The sequence below is a fragment of the Danio rerio genome, chromosome 25 (assembly GCF_049306965.1).
Source record: "Danio rerio strain Tuebingen ecotype United States chromosome 25, GRCz12tu, whole genome shotgun sequence".
Lineage (NCBI taxonomy): Eukaryota > Metazoa > Chordata > Actinopteri > Cypriniformes > Danionidae > Danio > Danio rerio.
In genome coordinates, this window is record NC_133200.1 from 20,129,780 (window position 1) to 20,147,282 (window position 17,503).

The following is a 17,503-nucleotide window of genomic DNA, read 5'->3' on the forward strand; positions in this document are numbered from 1 at the left end:
ACTCTGATGCTTTATGTTGCTAATTATAGAGACGTGCATTTTGAAGGCTGAAAACAATGATTTGGGCATCACCACACACTCCCACAGGCTGTCTGTCTTAAAAAGTTTTCAGAAAATGCTGGCCCTTTAAGGGAGTCAGGTGTTTGATTTGTTTACTGCTGAGTGTGCTTCATTCTCTGTCCATCAATTCAGATGTAGAGTCTGATATGTTTTAGGCTTTAAATAAGAATCTACAATGAGTAAGTAAAATGTGTTCAAATGTTTTTGAGGGTTTCTAAAATAAGGCTGTGTTTTAAGTTATATTGTTGTTATCTTGAACTGTGTACTTGAAAGCTACATTGTTAGCTAGTTAGCCCCTCCTCGTATAACTTCTTACATTTATTGTATATTGCATACTGCCATAATGTACAGATGTTAACAGTTTTATGTATCTTTCTGGCAACTAAGCCAAAATTAAATTCCATCGCCTCAGTAAGGTAACATGTGCACAGAAATCATCACAGGGAATCACAAAAACATATGATACACTTAACCATCCACACACAAAAGCTCCACTGTCAGCTCCCAGGTTGTGAGTTTGTTGCTAAGTATTTTTCAGAGCTGTGTTTCCACCTATGAATTTATATTAGAAACAATAGAAAAGTTTGTTGTCATGAGATTTTTTAAGTAAATAATAATTATAACAATAAAATATTGGATTCTTTGGTTTTTTGGTGTTGCCGACTTTATTTTTGTTTATATAATTATTTGTAACTTTTTATTGAGAATTGAGTTTTTAATTATTTTAAACTTTAACATTTAAAATAATTAGTTTTTTTTTTTTTTTTTTTTGCATGGTCAGCATTGAGGAGAGAGTAACACATTTCACCGCAGCACTTTGTGTGTGTGTGTGTGCATGTGTGTATAATACCTATACCTGCTGCAGTCAACCTTAAACCTACAGTAGGTTGACATAAAACCAAAACAACACCCATTCTTGTCTTAGGACATTTTATTTGGCAAATTTTAAAATAACAGTAAGTATATGTGACATGTTAAATATATAGTATAATTTGCTGGTTTTAAACATACAGAATAATAATAAATATAGTTATGAAACAACCATAACACCAAATGTTGACTAATGAAAGTACATTTATAACAACTATTTATTTGTTAGACTTCTGTATTGTCAAACCATGTTGCATACAAATGCATTCAACAGACTTATATGACAGTGCATTGCTGTAGAGGACAAATAAAACACGAGACAGGTGTTTAGAAAGAGTATAGTTTATTTAGTTTGACATGCAAACTTATCTAAACAAGACACACTTTCAGAAAACAGCCCGGAAACATTATAATGCGCGCGCTCGTGAATATAACCCGCGGTTGTCTTCAACTGTTGTCTTCAATAGTCCTTCTTTGCTCAACAACTGAGCTGAAAAACAAAGCAAAACATTACAACAGTCAGACATGGAGCAAAGAGCATAGAATTACCAAGAGGCGACACTCTACAATTTGGGAAACAATAACGCGCTTTTTGAATAATATAAATAAATAAAAAGCAGCTGCTTTCCATCGCGACAGCAATGACGAGCGATCGCTATCACTTGAAACTGGCGGAATCCGGGTCTGTTGCTCTTGGTCATTCTAAGCTCTTTGCTAAAGGTTTAATCATAACAGTTACCGTGGTTTCTATTTCAAACTATAGTAAACTAAAGTTTGAAACTATAGTTTAAAATAGAAGATGAGTGGGCCTCGCTACTCCCACCCACCATAACCCTCGCAGCGAGGTCCCACTACCGGCCGCCCGTGTTTCCCCGAGGGTCCTCGGGGGTTATGTTCTCCCTGCCTAGGGCTCAAAGGCCGCCTCGCTGACAGAGCACACGAGCTTTATAGGAATGCATATGCAAATTTTTACAAGGCACGTCACTGTTGTCTCGCTGTCATGGCGAGCGCTGAGGAGGGCTCACCTGATTGGACCACAGAGACTCAGGAATCTGCGTCAGGGCGGGTTGCCGTCTGCTGTGGACAAAAATATATTAAATATATTAAATATATTTAATATATATATTTTTACGTTTTTGGTGCTGTGTAATATTCTGAGATACTTTATACGGTTCCTTTTACAGCATCCATGGTGTAAATTAAGCGTTTCCGGCGAATTGAATGCCAATGCAAAATCCGGTGCGTTTAAGGTCTGTTTTCTTTCAAAATCAGCGATCTCCACAAGCTGAGTGATATCCGATTTAAAGTGGGTCTCAGATTGTACAAGAAGCACTGCATTAAATTACATTTCCCCCGCCATATCCTTATAATATGAGCAATATATTTTACCCCAGTATATTCAATGGAGCTTCTGCGTTAGCCTGCCGATTCTGACGGGCGCGTGCGAGTAAACAGCTTTTTGTCTCGTTTTACGCTTGAGCAACTAAATAAATGCAAAAGTTTATTTAACTGAAGGTATGTTAATGACATTACAACATCGATGCTGTATAAGGAACCGTATAAAATGGGAAAAAAAAGTTCACAATAACAGGTCACCGGAAGTGTATCAGCATGGAAACAGCACTAGCTCGGCATATACCCTATTTAAATAGGAACTTATATACATCTAATATATCTAGAAAACTACAGGAGTATTACATACTAAGCAACAGAATCCTGTGGTGCCACAGAAATGTTTAAGTGATACCACACACTACCACAAGAATACCGCAGGAGTATTACATACTGTACAACACAGAATCCTGTGGTAAAACATCCCAAAAAAAACAACAAAGTACTACACAATCATCACATGGTTTTTGTTTTGTACATTTGATGGTTTACCACATGAAATACCACATGCTACCACAAAAATATTACAGGAATATAACAGTAATACCACACGCTCTACCACAAGAATATCCCAGGAATATTACATATTGTATAACAGAATCCTGTGGTAAATACTACCACAATATGAAAGTGATACACTACCACAAGAATACTACAGGAGTATCACATACTGTACAGCACAGAATCATGTGGTAAAACGTCCCAAAAAACAACAAAGTACTACACAGTTACCACATAACATTTGATGGTTTACCACATAGAATACCGCAGGTAATGTTTGTAATGGAGGGTGTCGGTCATCTTGTTGTTTCAATTGCAAATTTATTCCAGTACACAAACATTTGCACACTGAAAAGTTTTTACAATAAATATGAATACATGTGATGTTACTTTGTAAGCATAGGTATTTCTTAATTAAACGACTTAAATGCAGAACATACTGATTTTACCTTGCACTGAGAAAAAAAAAATGTTTTAGAAAAAAACAGAACAAAAAAGCTAATTCTTGTGATATTGTACTGCAGAAATTGCTGTAGCAATCCTGTGATATTTAGCTGTGTTGGTATTACCACACAAAAACAACAGAGAAACCACATACTTCATCCAATGGTAAATTCCTGTGAAATTTCACTGCAGAAAGTGCTGTAGTAATCCTGTCATATTTAGCTTTGCTCATTTTTTTGTGTGGTAAAGTTATGTTGTACTGCTGAAATACCACAGGATTACCACAGGACATTTTTGTAAATCCGGTCGCACACCAGAAGCGAACTTAAGTCCAACTTTTGTGCTACAGAAAAGCCCAACAGTTTGTAACGACATAAGGGCATGTGCTAGCTAGACAATATTTTAAATGTCATCCTCTAGTATTAATTATCATAAAAATTCACATTTTCAAAAGAACTCCTCGTATTATAGTAAAACAGATAGTGAAGGGTTAACTAGTGAGTCTTTTCGTCATTTTATTTGATTTCTTTTTTATTACTACAGGTTTGGAACAACATGAGGATCAGATTATTTATTATTATTATTATTATTAATTTATTTTTTTTGCTTTGGATGAAGTTTTTATATTTTTATTGTTTTTATTCAATGATATGTGCATGATTGTGATAAATGTAGGCAGTTCCTTTGAAAATATGCTATGTACCAGGGATGTCAAACTCCTGGAGGGCCGCAGCCCAGCAGAATTTAGTTCCAGCCCTGCTTCAACACACTACCTTTAGATTTAGTTTGATCAGGTGTGTTTAATTAGTATAACTGCAGTGTTACCCTGTAGATTGTGCAGTAAATAACTGTAAAATAGCCAGTGTTTTGCTGTAATAAAAGGAAACAGTATTTTACTGTAAAAGGAGTAGACTTTGTATGAAATTGTGTAGTGCAAAGAATAAATTACAGTAATTTATTATGTACTCATTACAACTTTGACAATAAATAGCAAATTACTGTTCAACCATTACCGTCCCATCCACTCTGATGCTTTATGTTGCTAATTATAGAGACGTGCATTTTGAAGGCTGAAAACAATGATTTGGGCATCACCACACACTCCCACAGGCTGTCTGTCTTAAAAAGTTTTCAGAAAATGCTGGCCCTTTAAGGGAGTCAGGTGTTTGATTTGTTTACTGCTGAGTGTGCTTCATTCTCTGTCCATCAATTCAGATGTAGAGTCTGATATGTTTTAGGCTTTAAATAAGAATCTACAATGAGTAAGTAAAATGTGTTCAAATGTTTTTGAGAGTCTCTAAAATAAGGCTGTGTTTTAAGTTATATTGTTGTTATCTTGAACTGTGTACTTGAAAGCTACATTGTTAGCTAGTTAGCCCCTCCTCGTATAACTTCTTACATTTATTGTATATTGCATACTGCCATAATGTACAGATGTTAACAGTTTTATGTATCTTTCTGGCAACTAAGCCAAAATTAAATTCCATCGCCTCAGTAAGGTAACATGTGCACAGAAATCATCACAGGGAATCACAAAAACATATGATACACTTAACCATCCACACACAAAAGCTCCACTGTCAGCTCCCAGGTTGTGAGTTTGTTGCTAAGTATTTTTCAGAGCTGTGTTTCCACCTATGAATTTATATTAGAAACAATAGAAAAGTTTGTTGTCATGAGATTTTTTAAGTAAATAATAATTATAACAATAAAATATTAGATTCTTTGGTTTTTCGGTGTTGCCGACTTTATTTTTGTTTATATAATTATTTGTAACTTTTTATTGAGAATTGAGTTTTTAATTATTTTAAACTTTAACATTTAAAATAATTAGTTTTTTGTGTGTGTGTGCATGTGTGTATAATACCTATACCTGCTGCAGTCAACCTAAAACCTACAGTAGGTTGACATAAAACCAAAACAACACCCATTCTTGTCTTACGACATTTTATTTGGCAAATTTTAAAATAACAGTAAGTATATGTGACATGTTAAATATATAGTATAATTTGCTGGTTTTAAACATACAGAATAATAATAAATATAGTTATGAAACAACCATAACACCAAATGTTGACTAATGAAAGTACATTTATAACAACTATTTATTTGTTAGACTTCTGTATTGTCAAACCATGTTGCATACAAATGCATTCAACAGACTTATATGACAGTGCATTGCTGTAGAGGACAAATAAAACACGAGGCAGGTGTTTAGAAAGAGTATAGTTTATTTAGTTTGACATGCAAACTTATCTAAACAAGACACACTTTCAGAAAACAGCCCGGAAACATTATAATGCGCGCGCTCGTGAATATAACCCGCGGTTGTCTTCAACTGTTGTCTTCAATAGTCCTTCTTTGCTCAACAACTGAGCTGAAAAACAAAGCAAAACATTACAACAGTCAGACATGGAGCAAAGAGCATAGAATTACCAAGAGGCGACACTCTACAATTTGGGAAACAATAACGCGCTTTTTGAATAATATAAATAAATAAAAAGCAGCTGCTTTCCATCGCGACAGCAATGACGAGCGATCGCTATCACTTGAAACTGGCGGAATCCGGGTCTGTTGCTCTTGGTCATTCTAAGCTCTTTGCTAAAGGTTTAATCATAACAGTTACCGTGGTTTCTATTTCAAACTATAGTAAACTAAAGTTTGAAACTATAGTTTAAAATAGAAGATGAGTGGGCCTCGCTACTCCCACCCACCATAACCCTCGCAGCGAGGTCCCACTACCGGCCGCCCGTGTTTCCCCGAGGGTCCTCGGGGGTTATGTTCTCCCTGCCTAGGGCTCAAAGGCCGCCTCGCTGACAGAGCACACGAGCTTTATAGGAATGCATATGCAAATTTTTACAAGGCACGTCACTGTTGTCTCGCTGTCATGGCGAGCGCTGAGGAGGGCTCACCTGATTGGACCACAGAGACTCAGGAATCTGCGTCAGGGCGAGTTGCCGTCTGCTGTGGACAAAAATATATTAAATATATTTAATATTAATCCAGCGAAAGTCTCGAAAGGAAGGCTTATTATTATTATTATTATTATTATTATTATTATTATTATTATTATTATTATTATTATTACTATTATATAGGCCTAGTTTGGAAACAATCGTGCAAACCAAGTGCTGCTCGCAAATCTTTTGCTCAGTATCAGGTGCATAGCAGCAAATTTGGCGGCGAACTATAATAGTAATGATAAATTGTAATGATAAATGTCTAATAATACTGCTAATATATTATATATTAAATATAATATATTAAATGCCTGGGTGCTGATCCGCAGAGGACGAAGACTACAGGACTGTTATTTTGAAGGCGACGTCAGGAGCCCAGATTTGATTGACCAATCAGAGGAAATGGGCGTTTCAGAACCGCCTACATGTGGATAATGAATTTTAAAGTCATTTATCCGTTTTCCTACCCTAAACCAAAAAAAGAAAATCGAGCCAAAATCAGTTATTTAATTTTTTTGTAGCCAAATAAAAAACCGAAAAACGGCCGTTTCCTCGTTTTTTAAAATTCGTTTAAGATCAAAAATCGAATGAACGCAACGTACACGGACCTTAAAAACACCGAAATCGTTTATGAACTCAACGCTTAACTCCGCGAAAGGTTTTGTTCGTCCACTTATACAGTAGGCGGTAGATGGCAGAAACCGTCAGTGTGATCAGGAACTGTGGGCATCTTTATTTATCCTGCTGCACGAGCATCATGTGTTTACAGTTTCTGCATTAATGTGTGAAATCTGGGAGATGGCAGATGATAATGTCATAGCCCGGCTCGGCAGCATGAAGGCTCTGCTGGGGATTGTGGCAGGAGCCGGAGCTTCATATGGCATTTATAAACTAGTCTTTGGTCGTACGAAAGATGGAGGAGTAAACAAAAAGAAGTCTGCAAAAATTGTAAATATTCAGCCTGGAAGTTTGATGGCCAAAGTATCTGGATTTAAAGTTGTCAGTAAAAATGATCATCTGGATCCTTCTGCCGATACTGAATCTAGTAAGTTAAGTTAAGTGACATTTAAAATGGTTTTCATGTTGAATATTAAAGCTAAAAATGTCTATAGATAGCCTTTAAAAGAGTCTAAAAGATTTATTTTCCAGTCTTATATAGTGAACGTTCAACTGGTCTAGCCAGAGGAGCAGATAAACAGTTTACCTAACGTTAGTGTAACTTAACGTTAACGTGAACATGGAAGATTTGTATCCGTTATTGTGGTCCTTGGGTCATAAAATGCAAGTCAGTGGCACTGGCACTTTGTGAATAAAAACAACAAAAATAGGCAAAACAAACTTAGTCAAGTGTTATCTCACCCAAAAAAAAAATTTCTAACCCTGTTTTTTTTTTATCAATTACTTACCATCATGCCATGTCATTACAAATCCTGAACTTTTTGTTCATCTTCTAAACACAAATTAAGCTATTTTAGATTAAATCTGAGAGCTCTCTCTTCCTTTAAAGTGCAGAAAAGAAACTAAAAGCAAAGTCAATACATGTGACTTCAGTGGATAAACTATATTCATATAAAGCTCTAAGAACACTTTTATGTGCCAAGACACTGTAAAAACCACTTTGTTTGCCTTTGTCTTCTCTTCTACATCATGCATCACTTACTACTATGGGCAGTATGATATTGAGGTAAAGTTGGTTTCTTATCCGCATAATCTTGTGACACTATATAGTTTACCACAGTACTTTGAATGTTCAGTCTGGAGTCACTTGTAAATCTGACTTCAAAACAACAATAGCAATATTTGATTTACTGTGAACAATGTTGTACTTTGTTAGTCATTAGCTGCTTATATAATTTTCCTATTTTGGATTATCAAAAAATACTTTATATATATTATTAAGGAGAAAGTCACAATGTGTGAATATAAAAACAACTTTACCTCAATCACTATGATATTTCCATTAGCCTTAGCAGTGCAATACGCAAGCATCAGCATCAAACTTTTTGACTCTAAAAGCGCAGAGAGTTGTTGACTTTTATTTTATACATCAAAAAGCACCACTGTTTCAGATAGAAATCCTCTTTAATGTTCTGTTAAAGAAGAAAAGTGGCCTACATCTTTTGGCTTGTGGTTTGTAACTTTTTTTTTTTCTTCTCATAAGATGATATTCACTCAAAATCTGCTGCCAGCCTGGAGCCTCGGCATCTCAGTATGCTCCTCTCTCTTCTGCAGAGCAGTCCAAACCCAGAAGAGAGGAGAAAAGTGCTCGTAACAATAGGAAATTCTGCTGCCTTCACAGTAAACCAGGTATTTTAATTGCCTGTCTTCTGTAGATATTGTAATTAATATACTTTTATATGTTTTGACTTATAAATGAGTAAAAAGCACTTTACAGTTGATGTGTCTTTTGCTTTTCTTCTTTAGGATCTTCTGCGAGAATTTGGAGGTCTTCACATTATAGCAGGTTTTCTGTCAGACCCTTCTCCTGAGATTCGTGTTCAGACTCTGAACACTCTGAACAACTTAAGCATGAACATCCGCAATCAAGAGCAGCTTAAGGTATTTTTTAGAGATGCTGTATTTTTTGTTTTTAAATCTCAGTGGATTGCTTTTGGATCAGTGTTATTATCTGAAGTCATTGAAAATATTTTTTTTTGCTGAAATATTAATATTAAATAAAAAAGTAAATATATTTTATATAATTCTCAATAATTGTATGCAGTTTTATGCAAAATTTAAATGACGAGACAAAGTTGTCCCAAAATACCTTTTCAGGCATAATAGAACAATTACAAAAATACATTCATTCATTTATTTTCTGTTCGGCTTAGTCTTTTTATTAATCAGCCAATTTAGCTTATTCAATTCACCTATAGCGCATGTCGTTGGACTGTGGGGAAAACTGGAGGAAACCTACTTGAACAAGGGGAGTACATGCAAACTCCACACAGAAATGCCAACTGACACAGCCGGGGCTCGAACCAGCAACTTTCTTGCTGTAAGGCGATCGTGCTACCCACTCCGCCACCGGGACGCCCCCAAATACAAGTGAAGTCAGAATTATTAGCTCCCCTGAATTATTATCCCCCTTATTTATTTTTTCCACAATTTCTGGTTAAGGGAAAGACGATTTTTTAGCACATTTCTAAACATACTAGTTTTAATAACTTTCTAATTTCTAATAACTGTTTTTTTAAACTTTGCCAGGAAGTCAGTAAATAATATTTAACTTGATATATTAGATATTTTAACTAGATAAGAGACTTCTATACAGCTTAAAGTGACATTTAAAGGCTTAACTAGGTTAATTAGGTTAACTAGTTAGGTTAGGGTAATTAGACAAGTTATTGTATATCAATGGTTTGTTCTGTAGACTGAAAAAATTTGCTTAAAGGGGCTAATAATTTTGACCTTAAAATGTTTTTTTAAAAAATTAAAAACTGCTTTTATAATAATCAAAATAAAGCAAATAAGACTTTTTTAAAATATCAGACAAACTGTAAAATTCTCTTGATCTGTTAAACATAATTTGAGAAATATTTAAAAAAGAAAAAAAATCAAAGGGGGGCAAATAATTGTGACTTCATTCATTCATTCATTTTCTTGTCGGTTTAGTCCTCCTAAAAGAGAAAATGTAATATGCATTTAGTATGCTTTCTATGTGTATGAAATCACAATTTCGTTTAATGTGGACAACAAAATAAGTATATTATAATTTAATAGGTATTAAAAGTAATTTAATATATAGTTTGACCTATTTATAATTTAATAAATGTATGAATACTGCTATAATTTTTTTTAAAACAAATGTAATATTAACATTACAAATCATTTTTTTAACTTTTGAAAATAATCATAGATATACAATTAAAAATATACACAGTTTTTTGGAACTAAAATCTACATTTTTAACAGAAAAAATGCTAATTACAAATAAAACTGATAAAATTAAAAACGATATAATATTAATAAAACTTTATTAAAAGCAACTCTTCAAAATGTTGCATTTGTAGCTAACTGAAGTAATTAGGATGATGTAATACAATTACTGAAACTAAAACTAATATAAAAAATGATAGTTTTATAGATGTGTTATGACAAGCATGTAAATTAATTGTTGAAATTTTGACAAACATTGTTTTGAAAAGTATGTATTTTATGCTTTGTTTGTTTGTTTATTTATTTATTGCTGTAGTTTGAACAGTTGCTGTCGTAATCTCTTTTTTAAAAATAGTTTAACAAAGAGACTTTTCTCAAATAACACTCTATCAAATGCCTGTTTTTCTATTTTTTTTCCTAATGGACGACATGTTTTTGCTCTTGCTGTTGTTCAGATTTACATCCCTCCGGTGTTGCAGCTGATCGAAATGTCACCAGTGAACTCTGACCTTCAGCTTGCAGCTCTCCGATTACTGACTAATCTCTCAGTAACCGACTACCACCAGCATCTGATGAAGACCTCCATCACCCTCTTCCTGTCGCTGCTCGTAGTGAGCAATGAAGTCCTACAGGTGATCTAGAATAAAGTCATGGTCTGCTCAAATACGCATTACAGTTTGGGATCAGTAAGAGTTTTAATAATAATACAACAACTATTCTGCTCAACAAGGCTGCATTTATTTCATTAAAAAGATCAAGTTCTGTAAAATTGAGAAATATTATTACAATTAAAAATAATATATATATATATATATATATATATATATATATATATATATATATATATATATATTTTTTTTTTTTTTTTAATTCAATGTAATTTAAAATATAATTTGTTCCAGGGATTTAAAAGCTGAATTTTCAGCATCATTACGTCATGTTGATCCCTCAGAATCATTCTAATGTGACTGGTTGCTGTTAAGATCAATTATTATTGGTTCACAGTCATAAATAAAAATGTGTATAATTATCAGTGTTGAACTTTTTTTCTTGCTTCTTTAGCAAAAACAGTTACATGTTAATTTTTATGATTGTTTTATAAAAGAATTTATAATCATAGCAAGATAACATCTTCTTATTTATCTATTTATCTATAAAGCTTTTTACATTACAAATGTTTTTTTAATTGTACTTTTAACTAACCATATCACAGTTTCTGCAAAAATATATAGAAAGCCAACAGTTTTAAACACTGAAATTAATAATAATAATATTAATAGTAATAATAAATGTTTCCTGAGTAGCAGATCAACATATTAAAATGATTTCTGAAGAATCCCAAACTAAAACATTCAAAATGATTAGCCCTCCTGTGAAATTTGTATGGTTTTTAAATATTTCTCAAGTGATGTTTAACAGACTCAGGGCATTTTCACAGTATTTCCTATAATGTTCTTTTTTTTTCTTCTAGGAAAAATTTGATTTCATTAAATTTCATTAAAGATGTATTTAAAAAATTAAGGGCAATATTAGTTGGCGGTTTATTCCGCTGTGGCAACCCCTGATAAATAAAGGACTAAACACAGGGAAAATGAATGAATAATTATTCATTAGCCCCTTAAAAAAATCATTGTCTACAAAACAAGCAACTGTTGTCCACCTAGTTATCCTAACTTGCCCTGTCAACCTGATTAACCTCGTCTTTAAATTGTACTTTAAGCTGAATACTAGTGTCTGGAAAAATATCTAGTAAAATATGTACCATCATTATGGCGAAGACAAAAGATATCAGTTATTAGAAATTAGTTGTTAAAACTATTATGTAAAAAAATGAGATGAAAAAATCTTCACTTCATTAAGCAATACTTGGGAAATATTTTTAAAGTAGAATAAATTTTCACAGGAGGGCTGATAATTATGACTTGAACTGTCTATTATGTACACAATCAGATATACTAAACATTTAATTTGTTTCTGCAGATCCAAGTGCTGAAGGTCCTGGTAAATCTTTCCTCCAATCCAGATTTGATGGATGATATTGTGCAAGCTCAGGTGAACAAACATCTTTTATGGTTTCAGCTGTTGGGCTTTTTCTTCTATCATATGAACACAATATGATTATTAATAGATATATCTATAAATATTCACCTGGGTTGCTAGGTGGCTTAGTTTGTCTCATTGCCTGCTGTTGATGCCCATATCTATTTTAAGGCACTCTGTCGCCATGATGTATTTTGGCTCTGTATAGTTTGCACATTTTTAAAGTATCACATTGCAATTTTTTCCCACTGTATCCATTTATAATATTGTGGTTTTAAATCAATGAGAATGTATTTAATTTATTGTTAGAAAAAGCTTTACTTTAGCATTTATTGTTTGTGGGGCTTCACTATTTACCTAAAATAAAATTAATGAATTAATGAATAATGTTATAAAAATAACAGTGCCACACTACATTTTTTAATTATCATTTGTTAAACCATTATTTTACTTTCTTTTTGGGTATATGAAGTATAAAATTATATGTAAGTATGATTAAAAATAATAAATGAGCAAAATAATGTACATGTATTTATTGTTTGATGATTTTAATAATTACTAAATAATAAAACTAAACAATAGCAAATATACATTTTGTAATAATTGATAGGTTAAACCATAATTTAACTTTTATTTTGGCTTTGCTTGATTTGGTGAGATATTTAAATTGCAATTTTTAAAAATCAATTATAATAATTAATATTTTTAATTTTAATCAGTAATTAAATAAAATAAATAAATAAATGGAATATATTTGAACACATACAGACTCTTACAGTCTCTAATATTTTATCAAATACAGAACAAATACACAGCATACATTTAGTCCTTATTTGGGTTCAAAAACAACACACAACATAAAGCTCAGTCAGTGCAAACCTTTCATCAGTATCTATAATCTTCATCAGCACATGTAGCCTCTGTTAGAAAGTAATTCCCTCATTCCGAGTACATAATAGTCCAAAAGGCAATGATAATAGTTAAACATGGCAGTTTGTTCATGTTTTAGGTTGCTGAAAAAATCAGTTGCTCCTTTTTTTTCGGCTTCTCATTCTAAGCTCAAGAAGTTTGTTATTTCAAATATAGACCCACACACGAGTGCATGAGAAAGTAAAACCACTTGCTGTTTTAGACGGCCTTGTAAAACTAAAACAGGACTAAGCAGATTTTGATCTTCTTGGCTTTGTGGCTGTTCACCAAGACAACGACCAAGTTAGTTTTTTGCTCGTGTCGACCATGGCTCAATATTATATGTATTTAATGTTGCGATATAGTGTCTCGGCTGTGTATTTAAAAATGGAAGTTTCTTTGTTTTCATTCTCCTCACTTGTGCATGCTTTTCTGTAAACCAAAAGCATTCAGCTGCACTTCTAGCTCCGCCTTTTGGTACCCTTTTGTCATCCTAGGGTACCCTTTCAAAAGTACCTCCTTGAAATAATTACATTATTTGTCATACAGCCTGAAATCAAATCACATTCCAAATAACTTTTATCAGCCTTTGGAATATTTCTGTTGCCTTCTCTTAATCTGTGCCTTTCTACAACTTCATCCCGAAGGTCTTTTGAATGTACTGTGTGTAAAGCCATAAATTTTCACAGGGGTATGATGATTTTCTATAAGCACTCCATTTTCACACACCTCTCCAGTAACCTATAAATCTGTTGCCAGGCTCCAGCCTCCTTGATCGTGTTGTTTGACGGCTGCACCAGCACATCAGTCCTCCTCCGCCTACTGTTTTTTGTGGGGAATCTGCGCGCGTGGAGACCTTCGGCTCAGGTGGCTGAAGCGCTGAGGAGGAGACCGGACTCTCTCTACTGTGTTTTACTGGACGGCTCCTCTCAGCTCCACCAGAAGCTGCCGCTGTTGTTTTCTCATCCAGATGAGGAGGTGAAGACGCAGGTAGCCAGACTCCTCACGTAACAAATAAAAGTTTTACTGCAGTTCTGCTGGTCTTCTATGCTAACTTAAATGGTTAATTCACACCAAAATGAAAATTCTACAGTTTTCCCATCCTCATGATGTTCCAAACCAATAAGACTTTCATTTAATTTCACAACACAAATGAAGATATCTTTAAAATGAAATCTGAGATTACCCGTTCACCCAAAACTCTCTTTAACCTTTCATTAGGATAACATCCATGTGAAACTGGCAGTTTATTTAAGGTCTTCGGAAGACACAAGCTTGCTTTATATGATGAACAGACATTTTTGGTATTTGTTATCATATAAATAATAATAATAAACTTATTTTTAAATATGGCCTCTAAAAGTAGCATCTCAAGGCACTGTACAGACATAAAATATGCAGAAGTAAAAGATACATACAAGGATGTATGCAAAAAAATTTGATCAGTGAAAATAAATAGGAAATAAACTATAGCCAATTAAGCTTAAAGATGTCACATGACCCTCAAGAATGAATCTTACTACTGTAGGTATGCTACAACTTCAGCCAGCATCAACAAAATGATCACCATGTTTACATGGCAGACCACATGGTGTGGGACAAATGGCATGCACTGACTCAGATTCGATTGGTCTGTGCAGCACTGCATAAAGTTGAATTTGACTAATGGTTCTCATGGAATCTCAATGTCATGTGATGCTTGAGAATGAAACTCAACTCAATCGTGTCGTGTAACACTCGAGAATGAACCTCATTGGTTCATGTTGAACTCAAATAAGGCACTCAAGAATGAGCCTGATTATGTGTTTTCACACTGTGCTTAACCCATATTATCATTGTTCTAAACCACGGTTAAAATCACATGTTACACCTGTAATTCGATCGCTGTGTTAGCACCAAATTTTATTTGGAGTTATGAAACTTTGCTCCAGAGTTAGGGTTAGCACTGCATTTGTGGGACAGTTAACCTTGCGTTGCGGGGCTAACTTTGCTCAGTGTGAAACAGAGCAGTATTTCCTTGTTGTTGCAGGATGCTTAGTAACGGAACAGCCAATAAGAAATTAGGCAGCAGGGCTCATGTCATGTTAGCAATGGGAAGCTTGCATCATGTAAACAACAGTCAGCGAGAGAAAATAGTTTAAACCACACTGAAAAAATGATTTTGCTGTATGTTTAAACGACTTGTTTAAAACAAAAATCGATTGTGTGGAAGGCAGCATTTTTTACAGTTCACGTAAACTGGGGTTGTCAGTCATTCAGATTCATACATTTGTACTTTTATGCTTGTTTTTCATTTCTTTGCGCATCTCAAATAGCTAAAGACTACACAGTATAATTTTTTTAAACTGACGAGCAGATCTGGAAATGCTGTGTAAAAAGGTTGCCGACACTCGAAATAAAAACGGTAACCTGGGGTTTTGGAATGTATGCAGTATGTACAGTGTAAAGCGTCTGTTATTGAATACCCAAGATCATTCATTAACTCCTGGTATAGTTTGAGTGGTGTAAAACCTGATTACAGATAACCCAAAATTCTGTTTATTCAGGGTTTTGGATAAAAAATTTAAAGAAAAAAAAAACCCATTAGTTCGACATGAAGCTCCACAATTGGTTGGTTCTTACCAAAGACATTGATTCATGCCACATGATTCTAAAGAACGAACCCCATTGGTAATTGGGGAAGTTGTGACATGACACTGGAGAATTTACTTCATTGGTTCTTGTGGAAGTTTTGGGTGAACAGACTTTGAATGGAGCAGAAATCTCAGATTTGGTGCATAGTATTTTCATCTGTGTTTTAAGAATGATCAAAAGTCATATGGGTTTGTAAGGTCATGAGTATGAGCAAATGGTGACAAATTTTTATGTTGAGGTGGATTAACCCTTTAAATGTCAAGACTTGCACTAATTCTTCAGTGTTGATCTACTCTACTCGTCGCAGGCCATCAGTATCTCCAACGAATGTTGGAAAATGAAGAAATGACACCCTTGGGCATTTTGAGCTATGTCTGTGAACACCCCAAATCTCTTAGAGAGAACCTTAAAGAACATCTCCACTGCCTAAAGTTTACTTGCCAAGAGAATGCATCTCAAAGCTTGCAGGGATTTTCTCTGACCACACTAAGTGCTTTGGATATCCAAATTAGTAGTGGGAAGGATTAAAGTAACGTCTCTACATGTCTTTAGAAATGGCTTTGGGGGGAAGGGGTTTGGAATAATGCAAGTGAAGTTTACCACTAAACAAAATTTATGCAGGTTATGCTGAAGCAGTAATGACCCAGTAAAATCCCTATTTTTACAGACTCTGTGCAAAGATTGTACTGCCATTGCTTGATTGTTCTTATGCTCTGTGATAAGATTGACATGGCTAGCAATTTATTATTTAATAAGTGTTTATCTTGTTATTAGGCAGTTATAAAATAGCACTTTTTTATAATTGCTACATTTATTTTGTGAATAATTCTTTAAAATAAATATTTGCTTTTTAGTAATGTGTGTTAGTTGTATTTGTTCATGGGAACTGTATTTTAATATTTATTTTTAAATAACATTTATGTACACTTGAAGTACAGCTGTGTTTGAGAAACTAGTTGGAAACTAGTTTCAGTAACTTGCCTGGGGTGAGTCCATTTATTACACATATATAAGTATCATAAACATTGACACGGTCAGCAATGTTATTAATTATTTTTTTTCATATTATGAGACAATTATTTTTAAAAAAAGTTTATTTTGCAGTTTAATACTTGATTTGACTTTATTTTGAAATGTTTTCTGGCATTTCATCAGGTTTGTTAAAGTGTTTAATCATATTTACATTGTAAAGTTTTGTTTGTGCACATGAATACAATTTGCACTGTTGGTGTTATTTTAACATGCTTTTGTCAATTTTAATATGTTATTTTTCATTTGTTCTATTATTGCTTTATGTGTATAGTTTTATATTTTACTTTTTATAATTGTTGTATGCTAAGTTGCTGTTTACAGTTTTATATTTTAACTAATGTTATTAAATGAAAATAAGATCCTGAGCCACGAGCCAAAATAAATTATATATTTTTTATATTTCATTTTATGTTTGTTTCAGTTGATCAAGATGGTTTAGGTGAGGATTTATCTTCATACACTCTTAAATCGCTCTTGTGTTTAAAAAAAAAAACTACATTTCCCACTATTCTTGTGAATTCACCCGGGTTGCCACGTCCTTTGAAATGAGTGACTCGATTCTATAATGTATCCACTTGAATATTATGTGTTTGTTTATCAACATGTTGGTCGTTTGAAATGTGTTTGGAATAGTTTCGAAAAGCGCAGGTGCTGTATTTTTGCATTTTATTTAAGCAAAGGATCATCCATCTTGTGTTTATTAGTTCGAGAGATTCGCTTATTTTCCTAGTGGGATCTGGCAACAGTCGCTCGACGTTAGTGCGACTTGAATCACATGAGTC

General features: G+C 33.7%; 1 protein-coding gene across 1 annotated transcript; it reads left to right on the forward strand.

Moving 5' to 3' along the window:
- The first annotated feature begins 6,933 nt into the window (after positions 1 to 6,933).
- armc10 (armadillo repeat containing 10) lies at positions 6,934 to 16,546 on the forward strand. The gene is made up of 7 exons (XM_073943063.1): positions 6,934 to 7,272; positions 8,389 to 8,534; positions 8,652 to 8,786; positions 10,562 to 10,738; positions 12,087 to 12,158; positions 13,815 to 14,045; positions 15,997 to 16,546. The coding sequence occupies exons 1-7, from the start codon at positions 7,008 to 7,010 to the stop codon at positions 16,036 to 16,038; spliced, it is 1,068 nt and encodes a 355-aa protein (XP_073799164.1). The 5' UTR covers positions 6,934 to 7,007; the 3' UTR covers positions 16,039 to 16,546.
- The last annotated feature ends 957 nt before the right edge of the window (positions 16,547 to 17,503 follow it).

What these genes read in the sequence shown, in the direction of transcription:
- armc10 (XM_073943063.1), top strand. Translation starts at nt 7,008, where the DNA reads ATGTGTGAAATCTGGGAGATGGCAGATGATAATGTCATAGCCCGGCTC. An exon ending in CTGCCTTCACAGTAAACCAG is followed by an intron (nt 8,535 to 8,651) that starts GTATTTTAATTG and finishes TTTCTTCTTTAG; the next exon opens with GATCTTCTGCGAGAATTTGG. An exon ending in ATGAGGAGGTGAAGACGCAG is followed by an intron (nt 14,046 to 15,996) that starts GTAGCCAGACTC and finishes TACTCGTCGCAG; the next exon opens with GCCATCAGTATCTCCAACGA.